Source organism: Hirundo rustica, chromosome 6, assembly GCF_015227805.2.
Source record: "Hirundo rustica isolate bHirRus1 chromosome 6, bHirRus1.pri.v3, whole genome shotgun sequence".
NCBI classification, from domain to species: Eukaryota; Metazoa; Chordata; class Aves; order Passeriformes; family Hirundinidae; genus Hirundo; species Hirundo rustica.
In genome coordinates, this window is record NC_053455.1 from 4,689,714 (window position 1) to 4,713,736 (window position 24,023).

Genomic DNA, 24,023 nt, shown 5'->3' on the forward strand with positions numbered 1-24,023 from the left:
AGTAATAACAGTGATACAGTGACCACAAAGATTTGGATTGAGAACAGGCACTTCTTTAAAAATATTTAATCAGCAGTTCTGCTTTTGCTGACTCCTAAATGAATTTTCTTCTCTATTTATCGGGCTCTTGTCCTTTGCAGAAGGTCATAACCTTTGGAGGGAGGCCAATTTCATCATTCCAGGAGCAATATCTTATAAAGTGGTAGAAGGAATGCCCCCCTGCCCAATGTAATTATAACAAATAGAACATTTGATCATTTGAAAGCACCAGTTGAATCCAGTGAAATGGAAAGGTGCAGGTTCTGTGCAGTTGGAACGAGCTGCTCCTGTGCTTCAGCTTTTTGCTGTTGGAAGCAAATAGACATGAAAGGGAAAACTGCCCTGGATCAATGCTGCCTTCAACCTTCCAGAACTCCTGTGTGTGACAAACAGCTTCAAAGCTCTTTGCTGGCAAACACGGTGAACTCTGGATAGCCTTTTCCCAGAGCGCTTCCCTTCCAAGCCATGAAGTCATGCTGCAGAGCAAAACCTGTGCTTGCAACAGTAAAGCCACCAGAACATTTGTTTCTCTGTTTAATATCAGGCTGGAGTTATGGAAGTTAAGGTTTTCTGTCTATCATGAGAGAAAATAAAATAAGACACCCCCTTGTGTACTTATCTAAGGGAAGAAGGGAATTTTTTCCATGTTGTGTAAAGGAGCAGCACTCCAATGAATGCCCTATTCCCAAGCTGATTTTTCTTCAGATTTTAACTGAGACTGAGGCTTGTTTGATGCTGGCATTATTTATCTTTGCCTCTTTGACTCTTGATCAAATTGCTTCATTTTTGTCCCTTCCTATACCTTGCCAATAAAATGGAAGGATCATCCGTGGTGTTTCACGTGGGTCTCATGAAGACAAAACACTTGTGCTGTTCTAGAAGAAGCTGTTAATGGCAAAGCAAAGTATAAATAATAAAATTAGGATCAGATCTGTGCTCCTCTGTAGCAGGAGTGTAAATAAAGTGCACCAAGGTTGAATGAGCACTTCAAAGCACCAGGTTCTTACTTAAAAAAAAAGGAAATAAACAAAACTCTTTCACATTAGGCGTGGTGAGTTCTTCCCTTCGCAGATCTGCAGCCACAGATTCCCTTCCTGGCCTCCATGAACCAGGTGATAAAGGCTTCAAAATTATTGGAAATATTTGGCCTTGGGTTTGATTGGCTGCAAAATCCAGACTTGGTAAATGACTCTATTTCGTTAGAGCAGTCCACTGAGCTTGTTTTAAATTAGTGTTAGAATAAGGATGTTTGTTTAAGACTGAAATGGCCATCTGGAGAGTCTCTTTTCAGTCATTTTATAACTCTCAACCATTTTCTTTGCAAATAAACTATGGTGACTAATGCTTGGTTACTTATGAGAAGTTAGGAAAAAAAAATCAACTAACACTTTTATGAGTAAGAGATCATTTCTGAAGAAAAAAAAAAAAAAAGCTGGAGTTGTTTTCTTGCATAATGTGGACTGATAAATACATGTAAAACACTGTTTTTTTTAAAGCTGAGTTTAATTAAATGTCTAGTTTCTGCCCAGTGCAAATAAACTTTGCAGGGAAAAATGAAAAGTTGAAAGCAATTAAAATGAGGTGCTGTGTGTATACAGTACTTAATCATTCTCACTGTGAAAACCTTGTTTTTACAAGTTGGCAGCATTACAGATACACTGCCAATTTCTGCTTTTACTCAAAAGTTCAAGGCCAAGGGGGACTGTTGGATCATGTAGTATGACCTCTTCTAAATCACAAGCCTCTGAACTGTATCTATTTATGTTACAGAGTCCAGTAATTTGTCTGACTGCAGAACAGTTTTTTTTGGTTAACCTGTGCTCTGCAGAAAGGCACAAACTCATCATGTAAAGACAGCAGAAATTCTGCTTCTTCCCATGGCAAATTACCTCGTGCTTCAAAAGCAAACAGGACGCTTCAGATTTATTATCTGATTTGTAGGGAGGTTTTGGCTTCACTTTGCAGCTACTTCAGTTTCCAGGTGATTTTTCCTTAAAAAAATCAGGAGTGCCTGTTAATATCCAATCTATTTTAATATTTGCAGAGATATAGAATTAGTGCTGAGTGCAGAGTTATCATCTATTGAAGTCTTCTCCTGCTCCCTCTCAGAGTTCTGGGGGTTGCATTTATCCTGTTGACCAAGGCATTTCTCATCCCATTGCTTACCCAACATGACCATAAACCCCTTTCTAGAGATGCTTCTCTCTGACCTGTATTTGCTCACTGAGGAGTTATGTCTTGTTCTTGTTTCCAGGCTTACAACCCATAATTTGTGAATTTTCACTTCACGAGTGAACTGTCTTACCTGCTTTGTCTGCATCTAACAAAAGTCACGTTATCAATCTCTATCATCCCCGTATTTTATAATCACTGACTTTCATTCTTCAATTAATTAGGAGGCTGTTCAATGTGAGCAGAGCTAAAAAGTGCTTGTTGCCATGTGTTAACTGGCTGCAGGTACAGGGAGGTGATTATTCGAAACAACAGAGGAGTAAGATGACATTTTTTTGGCTGTAATAAAGGTATGAAGTTAGTTACCAGCATGTTTCTTTTCAGATTCGTTATCCTAACACCTACAAAATAACAGTAGAAGCACTTCTGCCTGATTGTTGACTTTTTTGGGGGGGAAGTTTTTAAGCAGTATTTATCAATTTATATTAATAATTTCCTTAATAATATGCGTTGTTTGCTGTAAGTTGAGTAAGACCTTGCATGACTGCGAGGTGAGAAACGCACATTGCAATAAATGCTCTCCTCTGCTCTTTGCTTAGGACATTTTTACCTATAAATTACTTCTGGCTGGCTATTTACAATACACTTGGAAAAACTGGACCAAAAAATCAGCTTTTCCTTGATGATGGAAGTCAAGATTTTGGGTATTAGCTATGGCTTCATTTTGCAGTAGCAGAGAGTTGTTAAACCAGGAATTTACAGATTATACCTGTTCCTCTGAGTACCTGTCAGTTTTGTGGCTGCATTTCAAACCTGAGTTCTGAATTTCTTCTTAGCTGCTAAATCACACGTTCAGTTCCGAATTTCAGACTCTACTCATGGATTTCTTCTTAGCTGCTAAATCACACATTTCGTTCCAGCTTACTGCTGTTCTTCGGTCCTTTTCATGTTTCTGTGCCTTTACCTGCTAGATTCAACTTAAAAAAAAAAAAAAAAAAATTGCAATTTTAACTCCTTCATTGCTGCCAATACTGAGACATCTATCTATCTTCCTGTAGCTCTTTCAGGTTCTGCCCTTTGGTACTCCCTCCTTCATTCCCCCCATCCCACAGCAAAACACCTGCAGTGGATTCAGTGGGAAGGCTTGGCTCAGTAGGGTGTTGTCCCTGGGTTTGTGCGTGCCTTGTGACCTGCAGCTCATCTGCTTTTGTTTCAGGCACAAAGGTGAAGTCAGCAAAGACCCAGACCTCCTCTCACACGGAGAAGGTCATCAGCAGCCCCCAGAAGAAGCAGGCTGTGTATGCCCTTCCCCAGCAGCCAAACCAGTACCTCTTCAGCCCCAGCCAAGACGTCCCTGCTGCCTCTGGTCCTCTGGAAGGCCACCTCATTCCCATGGCTATTCCACTAGGTAGGAGCAGATAACCTGGAGAAGACTGTGTGCAGGTTAATCGCTGCTATTCCATGGAAATACAGCTTTTATCTTCTTAGGGGGTTTGGGGGTTGGAATTAGGTGATCTCTAAGGTCCCTTCCATCCCAAACCGTTCCAGGAGATTTGCACCTGCCCTTCTTGTAGGAAATCCGAGGGATCGGTTGCAAATGTTCTGGTTTTCCTCATCCTTAGTGCTGGATCTCTGGTGACACCCTGACAGAGCAATTAGTTGCTTAGCTGTACTTTTTTTTGGTTCATTTTGGTTTTAGGCTCCGTGTTCTTTCAGTTTTGTATCCATATAATCACTTGAACTCAACATTTGCAATGACTTCAGCCCAGCAATTTCAGTAGAGCTGTGCCAAGCACAGTAAATTCCTTCTCATGACTTCTGGATTTTTGGGCTTGTTTTGAGAAGGGTTGATACTCTATAGGCATTGAAATAATTATTTTTTTTAAAGGCTGTCTCAGACAAAAACTTGTGGGTTGTTGTACTAAGTGTAATATACTAAAGGTTATACTTTGGGTGTGATGAGCTGTAGTTTTTGTATGGCAAACACAATTCTCGTTTTCAGCAGTAGATGTCACCAGAGTCAAGGAAAGTGAATAATTTTAAAACCAGGTAGTGTTGAGTTGACAGTTTCTGCTGGGAAAGCTTAAAATTAGCGGGTGAATTACTGTAGTTTAGCTAATGTTAATAGGGGGCTTTTTAATTGGTCTGTAATTGCACACAGAATCTCAAAACATGGACAATATGATTTTAATTAATTTATTCATTTACTGGCTTTGCAGATGGATATATGAAGTTTTAATTTATTTTTTTTTTTTAACTGTCTTTAGGTCAAACCCAAAGCAGCAACTCATTACTGCAGCCAGCTGTAGTGGTGATAGATAAACCACACCCTGTCACTGTTACAACCTCCCTTCCTCAGGTGCAACCAAAGCCTCCAGTCGAGGTGAAAAAACCAAATATAGCTATAATAGATATGAGATCAGAGAAGAAGGACCCACCTCAGCTCTCTGTGCAGGTACATATCAAGAGTGATGATGATTTGTTTTGTTTATTTTAATGAGTGCTAACTACAGGCAGCCTGATCCATCAGTAACACACCTTGACACCAGTGGATGGTTTTCAATAAGAACTAGAAAAAATATGGAACGGAAGGACCAAGCAGGTCTCATGCTATAGTAATATATTTATTCATATTTTAACAATTATCTTTATTATTTGACCAAAATAGAAAACTATTTCTTCCCTAAGTCACCTATGCAGGGCATTTGTAAAATCTATGTCACGCTTTCTTTTTTTTTCTTTTTTTTTTTTTAATGAGATTTTTGAGCCAGAACAAACTTGGAATAAAAGAAGTATAAATATAAATGTCAGTTTTCTTGGATGATTGCTTTGGCCTTTAAGATTTCTGTTTCAAGCATGATTGTCAGCCCAAGGGTTTCACTCCTGCTTAATCAACCCTTGCAGTCCTTACCTAGTGGGTTGGGGTTTGTTGTTTTAAACTTTTTACATGAGCCTGTTGTCAAGGAAGTGAATGTTTCTTATGTGTTCATTGTTTTGGATTCCAATTGTTGAGACTGCACCCCCTCCCCCACACACCTTTCAGGCACAAATGATTCATGGAGCTCAGAGTTAAACACAGGTAGAGTGTTGTGTGCTTTGTTCCCTTGCTGTGTCACTTTACTCCACCCACCTGCATTTTGCTGTTATTTCACCAGGTTCTTAAATATTTAAGGTGATTTTTCTTTTCCCAAAGGGATGAAGCATTGAAATCTTTGTTCTTAACAGAAATACAACGCATTTTAATGCTGTAATGAACATGCCTTGATTACAAACTATGTTGTGATCTTCTAAATTAATCGCAGGTCAAACACAGCTCTGCTCTGACTGTTATAGGTAATAATTACAGATACACTCACCTCCTGTTCCATGCAAGGCAGAGTGTCAGGGAATTAGAGAACAGGAGAAACCAGGTACTGCAAGAGAAGAGGGGGCTATTTCTGGTGTTAGTTTTTGACATTACAGTAATTTGATTTTCAGAGCCAAGTGGATATCAGATCCAGGCATGAGAAAAGGAGAGCATTGAATTTTACTGGCTCAGAAGCAGGTGGAAGAAAAAAAGCCCTAAAAAGTTCAATGTTAATAGCCAAGCTAATATATAGATTTTTATATTGATGCTTTTTTTTTCTGTCCTAGGTGTTACCAAATGTTGATATTGACAGTGCTTCAAGTGCCAGTGAGAGTGTAAGTCACCTTCCTGCAGGCTCTGATCCTCTGCTCCCTCCTGTCGATGCTGTAATACAGGTACTGATTATCTGGCAAGTCAGACTTGTTCAAAAGGGAGATAAGTTAAATTGCTGCAGAGTTCTCATTGTCTTCCTTTAGACAGTTCTAGGAAAAATGCAGTAATTATTCTAAAGGATTTATAGTACAAGGTATTTGTTTAAGAAAGTGAAAAATTGTAGAAAGATGCTCTTCTGCCAAGATTAAATTATCACCGTGGTAAAACTCTAAGAAAAACACTGTTCCTGTGTCCTGTAAAGAATTATAATCCCTGTTGGCCCGTGCCTGTCTTGTTTTCACTGGCTTTAGTGTTCTGAGGATGTTCCTCATCCCTCCCTCTGCTGCTTGGCCAGTGGTCAGTGGTGTGGGCTCTGAGCCCCAGGGCCCTGTGGCGTTGGAGTGGCCACTCTGTTCTCTTTCCCTACAACTTTCCAGAAGTGTTTTTAATCTTGATCTGAGCAGCCAGGAAGGTTTTTGTGCAGCTCGGAGGGTAACTGCTGTGTGCTAAGGACAGAGTGTGTGAAGGCTTCGTGGTTATTGTACATTCTCTTTTCCTGACTTCAGGGGTTAGTTCCTCCAGTGTCCTGTGATCCAGGTATTCACTGAATCAGACAGAGCTGCTGGATTAAGATAATGATTTGTATTTAAAATCCTATTACTCCATCCCAGCAAGTTGATTAGAGAGGTGGAGCACCTCTGCTGTGAGGAAGGGCTGAGAGAATTGGGATTGTTCAGCCTGGAGAAGAGCAGGCTCTGGGGTGAGCTCATTGCAGCCTGAAGGGACACTACTGGAAAGACAGAGACTATTTACAAGAGTAAGGACAAGGGGGAATGGTTTCAAACTGACAGATTGGACATGAGGAAGAAATCTTTGTCTGTGAGGGTGGGGAGGCCCTGGCACAGGTTGCCCACAGAAGCTGTGGCTGCCCCATCCCTGACAGTGTTCCAGGCCAGGCTGGATGGGGCTTGGAACAACCTGGGATATTGGAAGGTGTCATTTAATTGATTCTTGTCATGAAGGTTTTCTGCTAATGCATTTCCACCCCTCCCAAGGTGAAATAACTAACAACTGCAATCTGTCTTTGTAAGACTCCAGAAGAAGTGCGCAGTGAAGAGGAAGACACAAAGTTTCCAGGAAATAACTTCATTGATGTTACTGATGTCATTCAGGTAATCCCATTGCAAAGGGGTCTTTTCCTTTTAATAATTTTTATATTTGTTTTATATTATTCTGTCAAAACTGGACACATAATGTAAAGAAAGTATTTTGCTTTCCTAGCAGCTTTAAAAGCACACTTTGTGAGCAATACTGAACTGTTTACAGTGTTAGAGAGGATCTTAGAAATTACTGTGTGTTGGTGAGTAGAGAAGCTTTTGAAAAATTAGAGTAAAAAGCTAAAATTAGCTTTTATTTGGATATGTTAGAATCCACTAGAAATACAAGTAGTTCTCTAAAATCAGCAGTGATTACAGTACTTAGACTTTACAATTTAAAACTCTGCATGTAATGAATATAGTGATAGGCTGAGAGAGCTGGGGTTCTTCATCCTGGAGAAGAGAAGGTTCTGGGGAGACTTTGGAGCACCTTCCAGTGCCTAAAGGGGCTCCAGGAAGGACTTTGGACAAGAGATGGAGGGACAGGACAAGGGGGAATGGCTTCAAGCTGACAGAGGACTGGGTTGGAATTAGACTTTAAGAAGAAATTCCTGACAATGTTGTTGTTTCTGGTAACACAGGTTTATTTGAGATCCTCTTTCACAGTTTAATTTTTTTTAGGTAGCAGATCCTTTCTTTGGTTAGCTGACCTCTTGTCTTGGGGGTCCTGAGAAACACTCAAGGTTGGTGAACCAGCCTGCATTTCACTTTACTGAACAAAACTTACTGTGTGTAATCAAAATTCACCCAAAATTGTATTCTTTTTACTACTTCTATATGTTCCTGATCCCACGATTAGAGTGTACATCAATAGTAACCCTAGAGCTTACAGGTAGATTTATTTTTAAAATGAGTTAATCATTTAACATTATCAGTTCATTAAAACAGCCCTAATTTGATGGTTTGCCCATCAGAAGTGTGCAAATACTTTATTCATTTATAGTTTCAAAACTACCTTCTATTATTGGAGGGGAGGAGTTAAATCTCTGTGGACATTGTTCTTCTGTTAGCACAAGGAGAAAGCTTTGAAGAAATAATTTTAGGAACTATCAAAAAATGCTGCAATGGTAAATTTTTATGATGTGAATAATAGTTACTCATATTTTCTTTTTTTTTTCCCTTCATTTTTTTTTCCCCTGGATTGCTTTTATCTTTTAGTTTTGGCAATGGGATCTATTTTAACCACAATATCAAAAATGTTCCAAGTGAAACATATGTTTGGCCTATGACCACACAGCCAATGTTCTTAAAAATGTGCAAGGCAAACACAATGGGGAAGCATAAAATCAGTCTCTGGAGTGGCAGGGGTATTTCAGACATCAAAAGAAAGCAAAGTTATTGTTATAAAAGAGTCTTCAGATTCATGAAAGTATCTGCATAAAATGCTATGCAAAAAAACAGCTTTTGTTGTCTTCCCCCCACTCCTCTTTTATTATGAAAGCTGAATTCTGTTAGAACTGAGTAGGATAAGTATTTGTGTGAAATATCTTCCTTTTTTGTTTGTTTTTGTTACCTTTTGCCGTTGTTTTCCATGGAAGTGTTCCAGGCCAGGTTGGGGCAGCCTGGTCTGGTGGAAGTGTCCCTGCCCATGGCTGGGCTTTGGAACAAAATGGTCTTTGAGGTCCTTTCCCACCCAAACCCTTCGGTCATTCTGGGGTTATTTCAGAGTGAGGAACTTGCTCAGCTCACACGAGCCCACAACTGACTCTTCAGATTTACTGAGTCTGCTCTCAAATTCTTACAAGCAGCCACATCCTGCAGTTCCTTTAGCAAACTTCCTGGGATTGCAGATTAAATGCACTTTTTGCTCTCTCTGAATATGCCCTAATTGCAAGGTAGGGGCTTTTTTCCTCAGCATTTTTGCTTCCAATCTGAATGCCACAACGAAATATGGAACCTGCAGAGCTCAGAGTAAATGTGTTTTCCTCAGCCTCCATTTCCCACTGATGCTCTTGGGCAGAACATCGATATTTTCACACTTCACTCTTCAGACCGAAGCTCACAGGTGGCACCTGCAATGCAGCCTGACCTTGCTGCTTTAGAAATCCATCAGGAAGAAATCCAGGGCTCAAGTTTCAGGAGTCTTTAATAAAAGACTCTGCATGTACTTGTTTGGTAATGGAACAAAACCAGTCTATAACATCGAATAATTTCAAACTTTTTTTTTGTTAATTATCTGAATGTAATTTGGGAAGTAGAATTTTGGCTTGATACTTTTATAATAAAGTACAGTGATTAATATTCCAATCATATCTGAAAGACTTTCTAATTTATGCTATGTTTTGATTGGGGGTTGTGATAGATATTTTCAACAGTCTCCAGGGAAGCAAAATGCAGAATTTAGTGCAGATTATTCAAGATTGGTCTAGAAGTTGATATATGTTCAAGTTCAATCTGTATAATTAAATACTGACTATTCAGGGTTCTTTTTATTTCACCCCCAAATGAATGTAATTTTGTGCATTATTCTGGATTTGTACTCTATAAAATATAAAATATTTTAGAAATGCAGTTGAGCTGCAAAAGTTTGTCAAGAGTTACTAAATAGATGTAAGATGTATTGTGTGTACTTGCTTTATTTAATCCAGATGTTTGTATTTTGCATACTTTCAGAGGTATTAAATAGGCAGCATCAGAGAAAATTTATGGAGTAATGCAGGCAGAGGAAAATGCGTCGTGAAATGCTGGACAAAGACATCTTTACATTTGCTGTCAGAATGAATTATTGTTCATATCCCAGCAGCATGAACTGCTGAGCAGTTTGCAGGGCACCCAGGGCCTTCTGACTTTAACTTCACTGCTCATTTCTATGCCTAGAATGGTTTAAAGATCTTTATTTGTCACCCAAATGCACATATTCTGGTTTTCTCTCTTGTTGAATATTACCACTATTTAAAGATCCAGGAAGACCCAGTAGTTCTTTGTGTAATATCCATCAGGGACCTCTCTGACTTTGCAGTTTTAAAATGTGTTGAGGTAAAAAAAAAATGTGTTAATGCTGGGCTGGCAAAGGAGACAGAGAAATGTTACTTTTTCCCTCCTTTCTCTGTTCTTTCTCTTTTTAGATTTTTTTTTCTTTTTTTTTTTTTTCATAGATAAGTAAGTTTAATTTATATAAGGGAAAAGGAGATTCTTTTTCCTCCATTCACTGTGTTGGAGATTAATTTTAGAAAATATGGATTTACACTGAGCTTTTATGCACCATCACATATTTCTCACTGGTAATTCAGGGCTCAGCTCCTCATCTCTTCCTGGCATGCCAAATTTTCTTCTTAGAGAATCATTTTACTATTACAGACATTTGTTTTTAACATTAGAAGTGGAGGTTGCAGGTTCTCATTCATCAGGAGACATTACAATATGATGGGTTAGTGGCTGCTTTTTGGGACTTGGTGCTGTGTTCGTGCTCGGGGGGAAAAGGAGAGAGAGATCTTTGGGAAAACCCAAATATTTTAACAGACCAAGTCACTTCTCTAACTTTTTAGAAATAGCACTTTAACATTAAAATCGAGATGTCTGTGAGGGTTGCCTGAATTGTTGCCCAGAAATACCTTCTGACTTTCAGCAGCTGAAGTTAATGGGAGTGTAAACACACGTGTGACATGTGTGTAAACTCTTAATGTCTTGTTTTCAGTGCTGGCAAGTTTGTTAGAGTTTTGATTGGCTACATGCTCGTTAACTTTTGTGAATTTGTCTTTTCAGACTGGAGACTAAAGGACAAGTTTGATTTACCTTAAGAAAAACAACCAAAACACCAAAACCCAACCCAAACAAACAAAAAACCCCCTAACCCAACAAGTAACTGTAGAATGTTTCCTAAAGCTATTTTTTTTTTGTTTAGAGGAGGAACATTTCTGGTGTGACATTAAAGAAAACCTGACGTAGGTCACGAGTAAATTTTTCAAGTATTAGCATTGCCACTGGCTCCCTGCCCTGTGCAGCACAGGCAGGAAATATGAGCCAAATCATGTTTTACTGAGCAATTCCTATGGCTTTATACCTCTACAGATTTATGATTTGCTAAGCTTAGAGTTGTATCAATTAACACTGAGGAGGGAGAGTGTGGTTTGTGTGCTGTCGTACATCCACAAATGTTTCTTAAAGAAAAAAAAAACCCAAACCTGACAGCTACCTCAATGACATTCTCTTCCAGAAATCTACCATAACTTAATTTACTGCTTATTTATTAGGATCAGGAAGAGGAGAAGGATGAAATTCCAGAATTCCTTGAGCCTCTTCTGGAGCTTAATGGCCAGTTTAAAGTGGCCTCGCCGCCATGCAATGGTCCTTTGTTTCCTCCAGTGGCTTCTGCTCCTCAGCAGCCTGCTGATATTTTGGAAGAACGTATTCAAAGGAGAGAAACCATAGAAAACAAGTTGATAAATTGGTGAGTTGCAGTTTAACAAAGTGGCAAAGAATATATATATATATATATATATATATATATGCAAGAAAGAATGATTCCTTAATGATTTTTCCTTTTCTTTCTCACCTCCTTTCCCTTATCCATTTTCCTTTGAGCTGCCTTGCATTTTTATGTCAAGAATGCTCTTTTGTATGCTCTTAGGTGTCTTGGTGTTTGCTGATGCTTAAATGGGTTTTATTCTGCCAGGGTGGAACAAGAGCTAATGGCAAAAATTATCAGTGAGATGTGCCCAGCTCAGAAAGAAACGGTGCCCAGCATGAGCTCAGAGAGTGAAGACAGTGAGGTTGCATCCCCTGACATTGGTAAGTAGGAATTATTGTTCTCAGCACATGGATTATCTCAATTTTTGGCTAATTTTAACAAGCTGTGTAGGTGGCTGTTGCCTCAGCCTAAGGATGGGTAATCCTGAACCAGTGAATCTGAAAAACAGCAGTGCACACTTGAATTTATGTTGAGACGGAGCAAGTGTTACGAGGCCATTGAAACAAATTGTCTAAAATAAAAAGAAAACAAAGAATAACAGTGCTGTACCAATCACCTTCTGTTATTGGCCACCTAAATCACATTTGGCATTTTGCTGAGCCTGTAATGTTTATTTGCCTTTCTTTTTTTAATGGATATGTCAAAAATTACTTCTGTTATGAATGTGTGAGAATGGAGAGAAAAACATTTCCCCTGTGATGTCACTGCCCTTTGCTGTTCCCTTCTTTTATGCTCCTGATTTTTCTCTACTGGTGTTTATCTGGAAGGTTAAAAAAAGATCACTTTCTGCTAAGGCATATTTAAAATTTCATGGAGAGTGAGTGGCTGCAGTACAGCACATGGATTTTAGGAAGTGAGACCTGGCTGTGTGCTTCACATTCCTTCATTTTCAGTTGAAGTCGCAGGTGGTGAAGGATTTCAGCACTTTGTCAATGCTGGTGTCCCCGTGGACTCAGAAATGATAACTAATTTTGTAAAGGAGGCTATCAGTGAGACCATTGCAACCATGCTGGGTGACAGTCAGGCTCAGACAACAGTTCCTGATCCAAGTGTTCCTCCCAGCACAACCACAGTGATGGTAAGAATCTGTTTTATTCAAGCTTTTCTACTGAACTTCTGAGGGGCTCGGTATTAATTTCACGTTGTTGAAAGATAGCTCGTGTTATTTTCAACCAAAAACAGTTATTCTGCTTTCTTGCAACCAAATGAGAGGGGAAGAAATTAATTTCCTCATCTAAGAAGAAATGGAAGCTGAGAGCAATGTTATTTTTGGTCTTACGGGCTTGCAGCCATTCTTTAATGTCTGTTAAAATGACTATTAATTCTTTCTGAGTTTTGACTTCAGTAGTTTTGAATAAATGCTTAATTGATGAGTAGAGCTTCCTGTAATACAGGATAATTTCCTGTGTTCCCTTTGGTAATCAAATGACAGCTGGCTCTTACTTTGATAACAACATGACTGTGCTGCAATCTGGTGTTGTGTAACGTCTTTGGGATGCTGGTGGAAATTGCTGTGCTTAGAAATCCAGCTCTGGAAGGCTTTGTTGAAAGTGGCATCAGTCATTCTGTTCTGCTGCAGTGCAGTTAGCCTGAAACACCTCCTCCTGCCTGCTGCAGGGGACAAAGGGGTGATTCCATGGGCAAAAGTCAAGGTTTCACTGCTGAGGGCTTAGCCTCAGCCCCCCAGCATCTCTTCCCCTCCATTACAGATTGAGGAGGTCCAGATGTTCCTCTCAGCTTGTTCTTCTGATGCTCAGAAACCTCTCCTGTTGTCCATTCTACGTTTACTGATCTCCCTTTTGTTTCTCTCTCAGCTGAAACTGAAATATCCTTTGGCTGAAGTGGTTGGGTTTTCCTTGCTATTTATATTTGTGCACTTCAGGAGATTGGTTTTCTCCTCTTTGGCCTTTGTTTGATTGGCCTAAAGAAAGCAACCATCCATATGTGAACCATTTTTTTTACTCTTGCTGCTGGGCAGCGCTTTGATGTTTTCCAGTTTAGATTGGTTTCAAGCACAGGTAACACTAAAATGCTAATAGACATTTTTAATTTTAATGTGGTCTCCAAGATGGGGTTTCCTCAATGCCTTGAGCTGTGGTAATGATTCTCTCCTGCCTTTATTGGAATCCCAGGTAGCTAATTAAGTTTTTTTTAAAGTCTTTCCACGTTTTGTGGCATGATAGCACAAGTTAAAGGATAGCTAGAAAAGTTTTTAAATTCTTTTTTCTGTTTGTGCTCAGTCTACAGCAGAAGTTCTTGAGAATGCAGTTTATACATTCTTGATTTCTCCCTTCCCACTGTGAGTTTTCATATCTGGAACTGAATTTCGGCTGTTACGGAGTTCTTTGGTGTTCACAGTGTCACACGGTTGGGTGGGAGCTGCCAAATGTGTTGGCAGGTTCCACTTGCCATGAGAAATTTTAATAAAAATCAGCAGCCTGAGGACATACTCTTCAGAAACTAGCCTGGAAGTCTTCCTACAGCCTCATTGCATCGTTTCCTTTATGAAAGGTCAGAGGACAGGGCTGGAAAAAAACCAGAAAGGTCCAGCATATTCCTCCACAACCATCATATTTGCTTGTCAGGTTTATGTGCAGTGCTGCCATCTTTTTAAGGACCATCACAATTCTGTTTGTGCTTCTTTTAGTGCTTTGCTGTCTTGGTTACTGCTTTGTTTGTAATCTTCTTTTAGCTGACTCTTCTTACCATAAAATCATCACACTGACTCAGTTTTATCCGTGTCATGAAATATTTGCTTGCTTAATGTTGTCTCAAATGCTTTATTAAAATCCATATAGTAATAGAATTCCTATTTAGGTTGGACATTAGGAAGCATTTTTTTACCAAGGAGGTGGTTAGACGTGGTATTAGGCTTCCTGGAGAGGTGGTTGGCATCCCAAACCTGTCAGTATTTCAGAGGCATTTGGACAGTGCTTTTAACAACGAATTCCAGCTTTTGGTCAGGCAGTTGCACTGGATGATGATTGTAGTTCCCTTCCAACTGAAGCAGTCACTTCTGTTCTATACATAATGATTTCCCAATTTAATCATTTTAATGCCTGATTCACTGGTTTTCATATATTTTGTCCTGGTGCAGCTTCCTGGAGGAGCTGGATCCGTGAAGCAGGAGCTGTTCCTGTTCTGTGATGAGCTGCCTCTCCCTCTCTTCCTCAGCTCTCTCTGGGGCTCCTGGGAAGGCAGGAATTCTGCACTGAGATCAGAACTGTGCTTATGATTTCCCTTCCCCTCAGGAGGCTCCTGTGCCTACTCCAGTGCCAACACCCCAGGCCACACCACCACCATCACCACCTTCAGAGAAAGAATTGCCTCAGGTCAAAACTCCAGCTTCATCTCCCTCTCCTCCAGAGACGAGCGGGGATGTTCGTGAACGTGAAGAAACGAAAGGAACAGGTATTGAAAATAATGATGGAAGTTTAGAAGTAGCAAATATGCTTTAATCTACTGCCTTTAATTTTCTTCTTCAAAGAAATGTTATCTCTCAAGATAAATATTCTTGAGGCTATAATTCAAGTGGAAACTCATGTTCTACAAAAATTTATGGGCTAATTTATATAGAAAGCAAACATCTTTTATTTGGTAACAGTTCTATTTTCAAAATTAATGCGCATTTCTATGGTCTGTGTGATTTCCACCCCTCCCAACCCCTCCACAATTTCTCACATCAGAAAAATAGCTGTCTTTTGCTCCTTCCTGTGCTTGTAATGTTAATTAAATCAAATGTACACTCTTCCAGTAAAGCAGCTTAGTTTTTTAAAATGCAGAGCAGTCTCCCTTGAGGAAGAAATTGAGCTTTTATTCAAACTTCTTCAGGTGCCAACGCTGCACATAAAAGAAGCAATTCTTAATCTAGTCTTTACAACTCTCAAAAGGTATCACAAAAACTGCAAGTGCTTGGTAGAACTGACTCTCTCCGTCTGAGATATGCTTCCTGCTTTCCTTTCAGATCTGAAATTTGGCTTCCCACACGCAGGAGTTGAAGCTGAAGCTGCCACGGGCTGTGTTGTCACCCCTGTGGTCACCCCTGTCACCACACCTCCCCCAGCAGCCACCCCGAGCCCTCCTGCCTCAGAATGGGGCTCCCAAGCTGAAAAAGGGGAAAACCCAAAGCTTCCAAACCCGTGGGATGGTGCAGAACTTCCTCTGGAAGAAGAGAAGCCCAGTCCTGTCCCTGAAGAACCCTTCTGTCCCAGGGCTGTGTGAGTTCAACAGGCTGCACGATTTCCTCGTTTCTTAAAACTGAAATATGTATATTCTTTCTACATATATTGCTCAAAATGTCAGCAGAAAGAAATGCTGAATGTATGTATCAGGAGGCACTTGAGATAAACCGGGATGGGGTTTTCATTTTCTTTTAATTGCTTGAAGGGCATTTTAGAGAAAAATACAAAATCAGGGCCTTTCTCAGGATTTATCAGCCCTTATTCATTGCCCTGCTGAACACTGTACTTAGTGAACTTGTATTGCAGCACATAGAATGACAATGAAATACTGTGTTATTAGCATTTTATTTTTTGTGTTACCTCCTTGGGAATGCGCGTGGTAATTTTTAGTTACAACCAGAAACTCCCAGGTGACATTATTTAACCATGCTAACTCTTGAGCTGGTCTGTAGAAGGTTGTGCTCTTGCATCAGAAAAAATGCTTCGAAATGATTTCCTTTCCAGCGTCGAATTGAGCTGTCGGTCTGCGCTGCTCAATGCGTGTTCACAGTGCGTGTTCTCACCTTGCAGGGAGATGTCAGTGGCCAATGATGAGGAGCCAGAAACCCTGGTTTTACCATCTCAGCTGCCAGGGAGGCCCTTTGAGCCCCTTCCCTGCAGTGCCCAGGTGCCATCACCCGTGCTCACGGTCAGCTCTGGGGTGTCCTCACAGGAGAGCAGCATCACCCCCACCGAGACTGAGACCACGGACAGACCCCTCTCAGAAGGGGAGGTGCTCTTCACCTATGGACAGCCTCTGCCTGCAGCAGGTAAGCAGCTGTGGAAATTTGAATTATTCTTTATTCTCACAAAGCTGCAAGCGTTAACTCCCAGTTCGTGAAGATTGACGAGCCCTCGTTGCTCTTTTTTCCCCCGTCGCTGAACAAAACGCTGCTGTTTATTAAAGGAAAAAGATTCAATCTGCTCTTTTGTCACGAGATCAATTTGGAAAATAATTGGGACTTGTCTTGCTTAAGTACCATGTGGTACTAAGTTGTTATTGAAAGCAAAGTGTAAGAAATATGAAAAGAAATACAAAAATATGTCCCTATAATAGACATCAGCAGTGGAAATTTCCAAATGTGCTAAAAGCACAGTGTTGCACTTCTTAAAGAATGTAGCTTGGTTTTTCTGTCTCGTAACTTGAATGTTTTTAATAGTTGTAACACAAAATATTTTTCAGCCTTAGCAGAAGGAGGATTGTCTCTTCCAAACCTCGCTGAGAGCTTATCCAGTACTCTCCGAGATGCCAATGAAATGGTAAGGAACTCTTCCATGAAGAATCAGACATAATGTGGGTTCCACCTTGGGCATCCTGCTGAATTGGATGTGCTTTAAACATTTTCACTCACCAGCTTTTTTAATTCACACTTTTAAACTGCACACTCACACAGAGTGTTAGAATTTCAGAACACCAAAGGAAGAAAGACCACATTATACAAAGTAATTTATGTTTTAAAAGAGTTGGATGATTTATATACTTCTGTAGGTGAGAGATTGCAATTATGCACTTTCATTTCTTTATTGTTTCTAGTTTTAAGGCATCTTAAACAGAATAGAACATTGCTGTGCTCTGAGCTGTTGCAGCTTTGAGCCATCTTTTAATTGCTTGTGTGATTAAATTATTAAAGTGGGTTAGCTGAGGCTGGAGTCGGTTAAAGCTGCTTAAAACATCAGTTTCTTATCCAATGTCTGCTGTAGTCCATGGTTCTGGAAGTCTCCCAAGTCAAGGAATTCTCCATTCCCTTTCTCTTTCGGTGTTCCTCAAATGCCTGCACTTTCCCTCTCTGACTTTGTGCAAAGCCTCTTGGTAAACTGTAGCTGTGACATAAATTATAGGAGAGAATATGGAGAAGAGAAAGCTCTGGGGGCACCTCACCAGTGTATAAATAAGTGGTGGAAAGAAGCAAGGAAGGAACAGCCAGTGAAGGACAAGAGGGAGTGGACACAGGTCGAAAAGCAGGAAATTTGGTGTAAACATAAAAGATGTTTTTACTGTGGAGCAGCGAAACACTGGAAGAAGGGCTGCCTTGGGCAGCTGGGTTGGGCTAGAAAACCTCCAGAGGTCCCTTCCAAGCTCCACAAGGCAAATTGAATGTTCTGGAGCAGGAGTTCTCTTCTCCTGGCCTATCCTTCCTACACATTTCTGCACATTCATGGGCACACCTCACCTGTACAGAGCTCCCCATCTGATATCCGTGGTTCCATTCAAGTCATGGCATCAGAGAACATCCTCAGTTGGAAAGCACCCACAAGAATGATCAAATCCAACTCCTGGCTCTGCACAGAAACCCCCCAAAACAACCACCACCGTTGTGAGACTGTGCCCTGAGCTGGCAGATCTTAGGGTGCCTCCTCTGTCTGCCACAACCTCCTCTCTTAAACTCTGGGCTTAAAAATAGCAGATGAACGTGAATGAAAGTTCTCTCCCTCAGAGGAACATTGGCCTGCTGAGATGTTCTTCCCTCTCTTTGTCAGCTGGATTGTAGCTCCTTCTAATATTTCTCCATCCTCAATCCAGGCTGTTTGGTTGAGGAAAGTAATTCCTCGCTGGTAAGAGCAGCTCTGCAGCCAGATTGTTGCTAGCAAAGGATGTGTCAGGATTTAACTGCTTCCCTGACCTTTGGAGGTCTGAAGGACCCTGTTCCTCTTTAAATGTTGCAGGTTTTTGTATCAAATAAAGAATGTGCATGTCTGTGGGTAAAAGAAAACAGTGTGTCATCTGTTTGCTTATTTTTAAATGCTTGAATTTTCACGACATAAGTTCTCAGTGTGGAAACTTAATGTTAAAAAAAAGCTTAGTTGAGAACTGAAGTAAGAATGATGCAAATCCCTACCAAAAACCAGTTTTGGAACATGTATTATGTGGATTTTTTTTTTTTTTTTTGATTGTTTCTTTGTTCTAGGATTATGATCCTCCAAGTGAAGGGCAGGTGATGAGGAAAACGGGTAAAGGCTGTCACACGGATCCTGTCCTGACTATTTTAACCAAATTAAATCAAGCACCTGTTTTTGCACAAGAAGGAAGAGACCACTTGGAGGTAACTTACAGTCCTTGGCTTTCCAGTAGAGTAGTTTTGAAGTGATTCTTTCCTGCTCAAAAGTAGATAAAATATCCCAAGCTTATCCTTCCTGTTGGCTGTAGAGCAGCTTCGTACACTTCATTCCCTGCTCCAAGTGATCCCACTTCTGTTGGCTTCGTTCTTGTGTAAGAATTCTTTAAAAACACTGAAGTCTCAGTGTTATAAACAAACTGTCCATCATATGTGCCTCGTTTTCCAGGTGTGTGTGTGAGTGTCCCCATGTCCCAGGTCTCCCTGTCACTTGGAGCACCAGGGAATTTTCTGTCACTTCAGCAGTACAGGTGGAAGGTTTAACAGTACGACTACACTGCATTTAACAGCCACAGGAGTGTTTGAGGCAGCTATGGAAAACAACTCAGCAAGTGTTTACATGTACTTTGCACATGCTGTTGATAGTGATCTTGGAACAAAACCTCAAAAATTCCTATTCAGCTGGCAGAAAAAAAAAAGAGACACTGAAAAATGTAATTATCTGCATCACATTTTTTTTGTCACACATCTGAGTTATTTCTGTGTTGGAAAATAGCAGTTTGGAGGGGGTGTTCATGCTAACTGACATAGCTGGAGGAATGTTTGAAGGAAATGAACTCTGAATGCTGCAGCAATGGTTCGTGAGCACCTTTATTTACAGCAGATACTGCTTTTTTTGTGATGCTACCGATGCATAATGCAGTTTCTTCTTTCTGTCTTGGTCAGTTTAGTCTAAATAATTACCAGCTTGACTCACCTCCTTAGCTGTTCCTTTATCTTTCTTTATTTTGCTGGTGAGCTCTGTTAGCTGGACTTGGTGAAAAGCTTTCTACAGTGTTAACTCCCGTGCCTGCCTGTAACTGCAGTGACATTTTCTCATCAGCACTGCCAGTTACAAATGCAGCTCTGATCTGCTTTTCCCCTTTCCCGTAGTCACAGACCGCTCAGTCTGTCCATACAAGGCGCTCATAAAATCCCCCCAGATTCTGGCAAGGTGTGTGCGGGTGTCCCTTCTCCTTTAGAGGAGAGTCAACATTCTCCTGGATGTTTCCTGGATTGCTTTAGAGTGATACTGTGCATGTGTGTGTGTGTGTGTGTGTGTGTGTGTGTGTGTATTCCACCTGTTTTCCTATATGGAACCAAGCTGGCTTTAACCTGCAGCTTTGAAAGTCGGGAGCCAGGGAGCCATCCCTATTTTTAGTGCCCTCCAAACCTGCTTGAAAATTGAAGCTTTTATCTGACACGAAGTGCAGAGAGTCAATAGCTTTTAGATGCTGCCAATGTTTCAAGGTCAGGCAGTCAACAGTGGCCAAATCTATAACATCAAAGGCTTCGTGTGCTAAAAATGAAACTTAGCTTCTGATGATGTTGAGATACCACTAACAAAATAAATGATGTTTGGCTGCAAGTGTTTCTTTTCTGTCCAGTACTGATAAATGTAGATCTTAACTTCAAATCTTGATGGTATCTCCAGGGCTTGTTTTCTTTAACCAAGCAAATAGAATAAACTTAAGTTTATAAGTGCTTTCAGGGTTAATGTAATTAGAAAACAATGCCTGGGTTTGGAAGACTTACACTGGGTTTTTGTGTGTGCTGTGGTTTTGGTGTTCTCTGCAGGATTCTGATGGCAGCGTTGGGGAGCTCAGTGAAGGTCAGAGACCGAGGCTGACCAGAGCACAGGAGAGAATCCTGGTGGGAAATTCCATTTTTATGGAGCATCCAGCTGCTCAGAGCTCTGGGAACAGACCGCACCAGGGTCTCCGTTCTGCATCCCCAGGGCAGCTTGTCCAAACTGGAGGTACAATTACATTCTTATTTCTTCTCTATGATACTCATGTGGATTCTGATGATTTTCCTTAACAGCATCTGAAATCATTTCAGACCACACATTCAAAATCCAATATTTACAGGCAATTCCTACAATGAAATTATTAGTGTTCCTATTTCAAGAACTGAACTTAATTCAAGCCTTGTCTTCACTCTTCTTAGCAATTTCCTACAACTGGAACAAAAATCATGGCAAATACCCACTTGCCTGTAGAAAAGTTAACTTGTAAAGTGTGTATTTGATTCATTTAAGTCAAATTTCAGTTCTAAGAAACAGATGGAGGCAGTTTTCATTGGGCAGGTGTTAACACCAGCACTTCAAGCTGCTTCTGCTTGTCCCCTCGCTCAGCACTGCTCCTCTTTGCTTTTATCACTCCAGTGTGGTGATACTGCAGTGGCTCATAAATGACAATATATTTTAGCTTCACCTATTCCTCTAATGATATGGAAATTAATTTTTTCCCAGATGGATAACTCAGGCACACACATCTTGTACAAAGCAGGGATATGTTGCTGTGGTAAAGCAGGGAAATTTATTTTCTCTTCCTTATTTCCTCTTCCTTATTTTTTATCCCAGGTTCTCTGTTGTTATCTGAAAATGTCCTTTTATACTCATTTAATGTAACTGCTGCAAGCATGTAGAAACTCTTTTTTTTGTTGACTGTGGTTTTAAATATATTTAAACTGAAGTAATTACTATGCTGTTGCAACACAAACGTGGTTGCACTGATTCATCAGAAGTTGTGTAAATTAAAGTGATCAAACAGCTGGTTTTCTGTCCTTTTAATTTTCACATTTATGAGTTTGACAAGAGAAGCTTATCTCACATTATTAACCCTTGGCCAGTAGGAAGTGGATTGAAATTAAATGTATTTACCACGTGGCAAAAGCAGCCTTGGAGAAAGCAGAATATTGGCTTGGTTTTGAAGTGATGAACATTTGAACTGGTCACACAGTAACCTTCTGAACCAGCTGTGACCTAACATTTTGGTCAACTACACCAGTGTCAGCCTTGAAAATGCATTCTGGTACTTTATATATTGTCAAACTTCTCCTTTAAAGCAGTTTGTTGAAGGTTGTTTGAAAATTGGTTGCATGAGGTTTCCTGAGAGATTTCTCCAAGTCACTTGTTTGACTCTGTGTTGGTAGAGGTCGGTCAGCACTAAGGATGGAGCAATAAATCAGTGATCACATCATCTGCAGATAGTGCAGGATGAGGGGCAATGGTTTGAACTGAAAGAGGAGAGATTTGGATTAAATGTGGTGAAGAAATTCTTCCCTGTGAGGGTGGGGAGGCCCTGGCACTGGGTGCCCAGAGAAGCTGTGGCTGCCCCTGGATCCCTGGAAATGTCCAAGGCCAGGTTGGACAGGGCTTGGAGCAACCTGGGATAGTGCAAGGTGTCCCTGCCCATGGCAGGGAGTGGAACAGGAGGAGGTTTAAGGTCCCTTTAACTCAAACCATTCTGGGATTTCTCTCTTTCTATAAGTCTGTGATGGTGCTCAGGACCATGGAGTTGGAAGAAGCCTGTTAATGGCAGAACCTGTCCCTGTGTCTGTCTGTCCTTATGTCCTCCTTACCCAGACTGTTCAGGGCTGTATCTGGCATAACAGGGTTGTATCTCCTTGTATCTTTAAAAATAATTTTAAAAATTAATTCAATTTAGGATGCCCTTTGACTGTCCTGTAAATATCTTCACACTTTTCAAACCAGCTCCTGCGTGTGATGATAATCCGCCAGCAGTGTGTTTCTCGGCTGATTTTTAAGCTTATCTCTAAATCTTGTTGTGTTGTTTTCAGGTTTTATTGCAGCATATTTTTGAGGGGAGGCAAGTGCCCTGGACTAACAGCCAGAGAGCAGTGCCCTGTGCTTTTATATAATCTTTCTAATCCTAGACTGAGTTCTGTTGCATTCTGATTTTTTATTTAGCTTCCCTCCCTCCCCACCTCTGAACAGAGCACAGTAATTCACTGCATTGCTAAGGAAACGACATTATATAAAAGCTTGGATCTGCTTTCAAGACAAGAGTTGTTTTCATCTCAAGGAGGAACAGAAATCCTTATTTCTAAGTCCTTTTGTTAGTGAAGTCAACAATGAATAGAAAACAATCTGGTTTGGAGGGAGGGTCGGGTGAAGGTTGGAAAGAATGATCTGTGATTGTTTCCCCTTTCCTCCCAAACCTTTTTTCTCTCCTCGCTGGGATGTGATTGCCTGTCCTTCAGCCTAGTGCAAGTCAGCTATTTCCTGACAGCCACAACAGCTACAATGCAGATCCAGCTTTTTATTTGATAATTATTTTTAGGGTTAATAACTAAATAATACTTACACCCGTGGGTGTCAGAGCTCACGTATTTCAGGGTGTGCATCTCTGCACACGAAACCCTGCAGTGGATACTCAGTTCCTCTGTCAGAATGAGGCACTCACAGAGGGATCTGTAGGAATTTTGGGGATTGTGTGTCTGTGGGTTGCCTGCAGTTTTGTGACCAGCTTTTATTTGTATTATGGAAACATAATGTCCGTTTGTAGGATGGAGCAGGTGTTGCTCAGGGAGGGACATAGCAGCATCTTGATGATCAGTCACTTACAAATCCTTGTTTGCAATGCTTAAAGTCAGGGATATAAAAACCAACATGCAAATGAAATGTGGCACACGCAGTCTTAAAGTGAACAATAATTACACTTAATTAAGCAATGATTATAGTTAATTAGGCTTAAAATTCATTCTTTGGCTCTGTATGATAGCAGAAGGCTAAAGTTAGTTCATGAGCTGTCAGTACATTTTTCATAAAGATATTTTACACACTTGCAGGCTGCAAAACCATGATAAATGTTGGATTAGAGAGCAAATTATCCCTTTAAAACAGAATATAGAGGTTTCTTTTGGTTCATACAGGACTGAAACATTTTGATGAAGAAGCTTTTCCAATTTCTTTCCAGTAGGTGTGATAAAGCTCATTAAGCATATAATGGTATGATGAACTGTACAGCTCTGAAGCTTTCTCAGATGCTGCCACATTAGCAATCTACAGATGATAAAGCTGATTTATTTTTTCAATTTCCACAGACATGTATTTCTTATTTCATTTTTATTCCCACAAGAGCAATTTAAGGGGTACACAATGAGCCATGTAAGGAGGAAATCATTCTCTTTAACACTGCATGTCCCACTGGTGGAAGTTTGAAAGGCTGCACATTCTGCCACGTGAGTTGACCAGGAGACTATGGCTCCAGCTCGTGAAGGAATTTTTTTCTCTCAGCAGAAGTTCTCAGAGATGCAGATACAAGTCCCAGTCCAATGCTTTTGGCTGAACTGGAGTCACAGCCAGGTTCAAATCCTGCTCTGCCAGCAGCCCAGCCAAGCTGCAGAATGACACCACTGCCAGAGGATCTGTCCCAGGTGAGCTGAAAGGGTTTTTCCCATGCCTGGTGA

The 24,023-nt window shown here is 40.5% G+C and overlaps 1 protein-coding gene across 5 annotated transcripts in view; it reads left to right on the top strand.

The window, feature by feature from the left end:
* Positions 1-24,023, top strand: part of KIAA0586 (KIAA0586 ortholog) — a 49,721-nt gene that overhangs the window by 15,307 nt on the left and 10,391 nt on the right. For 4 of the 5 annotated variants that reach the window (XM_040068281.2, XM_040068285.2, XM_040068284.2 and 1 more), the window contains 14 exons: positions 3,428-3,619; positions 4,479-4,666; positions 5,845-5,952; positions 7,021-7,101; positions 11,277-11,473; positions 11,699-11,814; positions 12,388-12,572; positions 14,746-14,905; positions 15,459-15,711; positions 16,246-16,484; positions 16,898-16,974; positions 18,621-18,755; positions 20,385-20,565; positions 23,851-23,990. In XM_040068281.2, coding sequence (XP_039924215.1) covers positions 3,428-3,619; positions 4,479-4,666; positions 5,845-5,952; positions 7,021-7,101; positions 11,277-11,473; positions 11,699-11,814; positions 12,388-12,572; positions 14,746-14,905; positions 15,459-15,711; positions 16,246-16,484; positions 16,898-16,974; positions 18,621-18,755; positions 20,385-20,565; positions 23,851-23,990 — 2,252 coding nt within the window. The remainder of the gene's footprint in view (positions 1-3,427; positions 3,620-4,478; positions 4,667-5,844; positions 5,953-7,020; positions 7,102-11,276; positions 11,474-11,698; positions 11,815-12,387; positions 12,573-14,745; positions 14,906-15,458; positions 15,712-16,245; positions 16,485-16,897; positions 16,975-18,620; positions 18,756-20,384; positions 20,566-23,850; positions 23,991-24,023) is intronic. The other variant, XM_040068279.2, reaches the window with a different exon arrangement.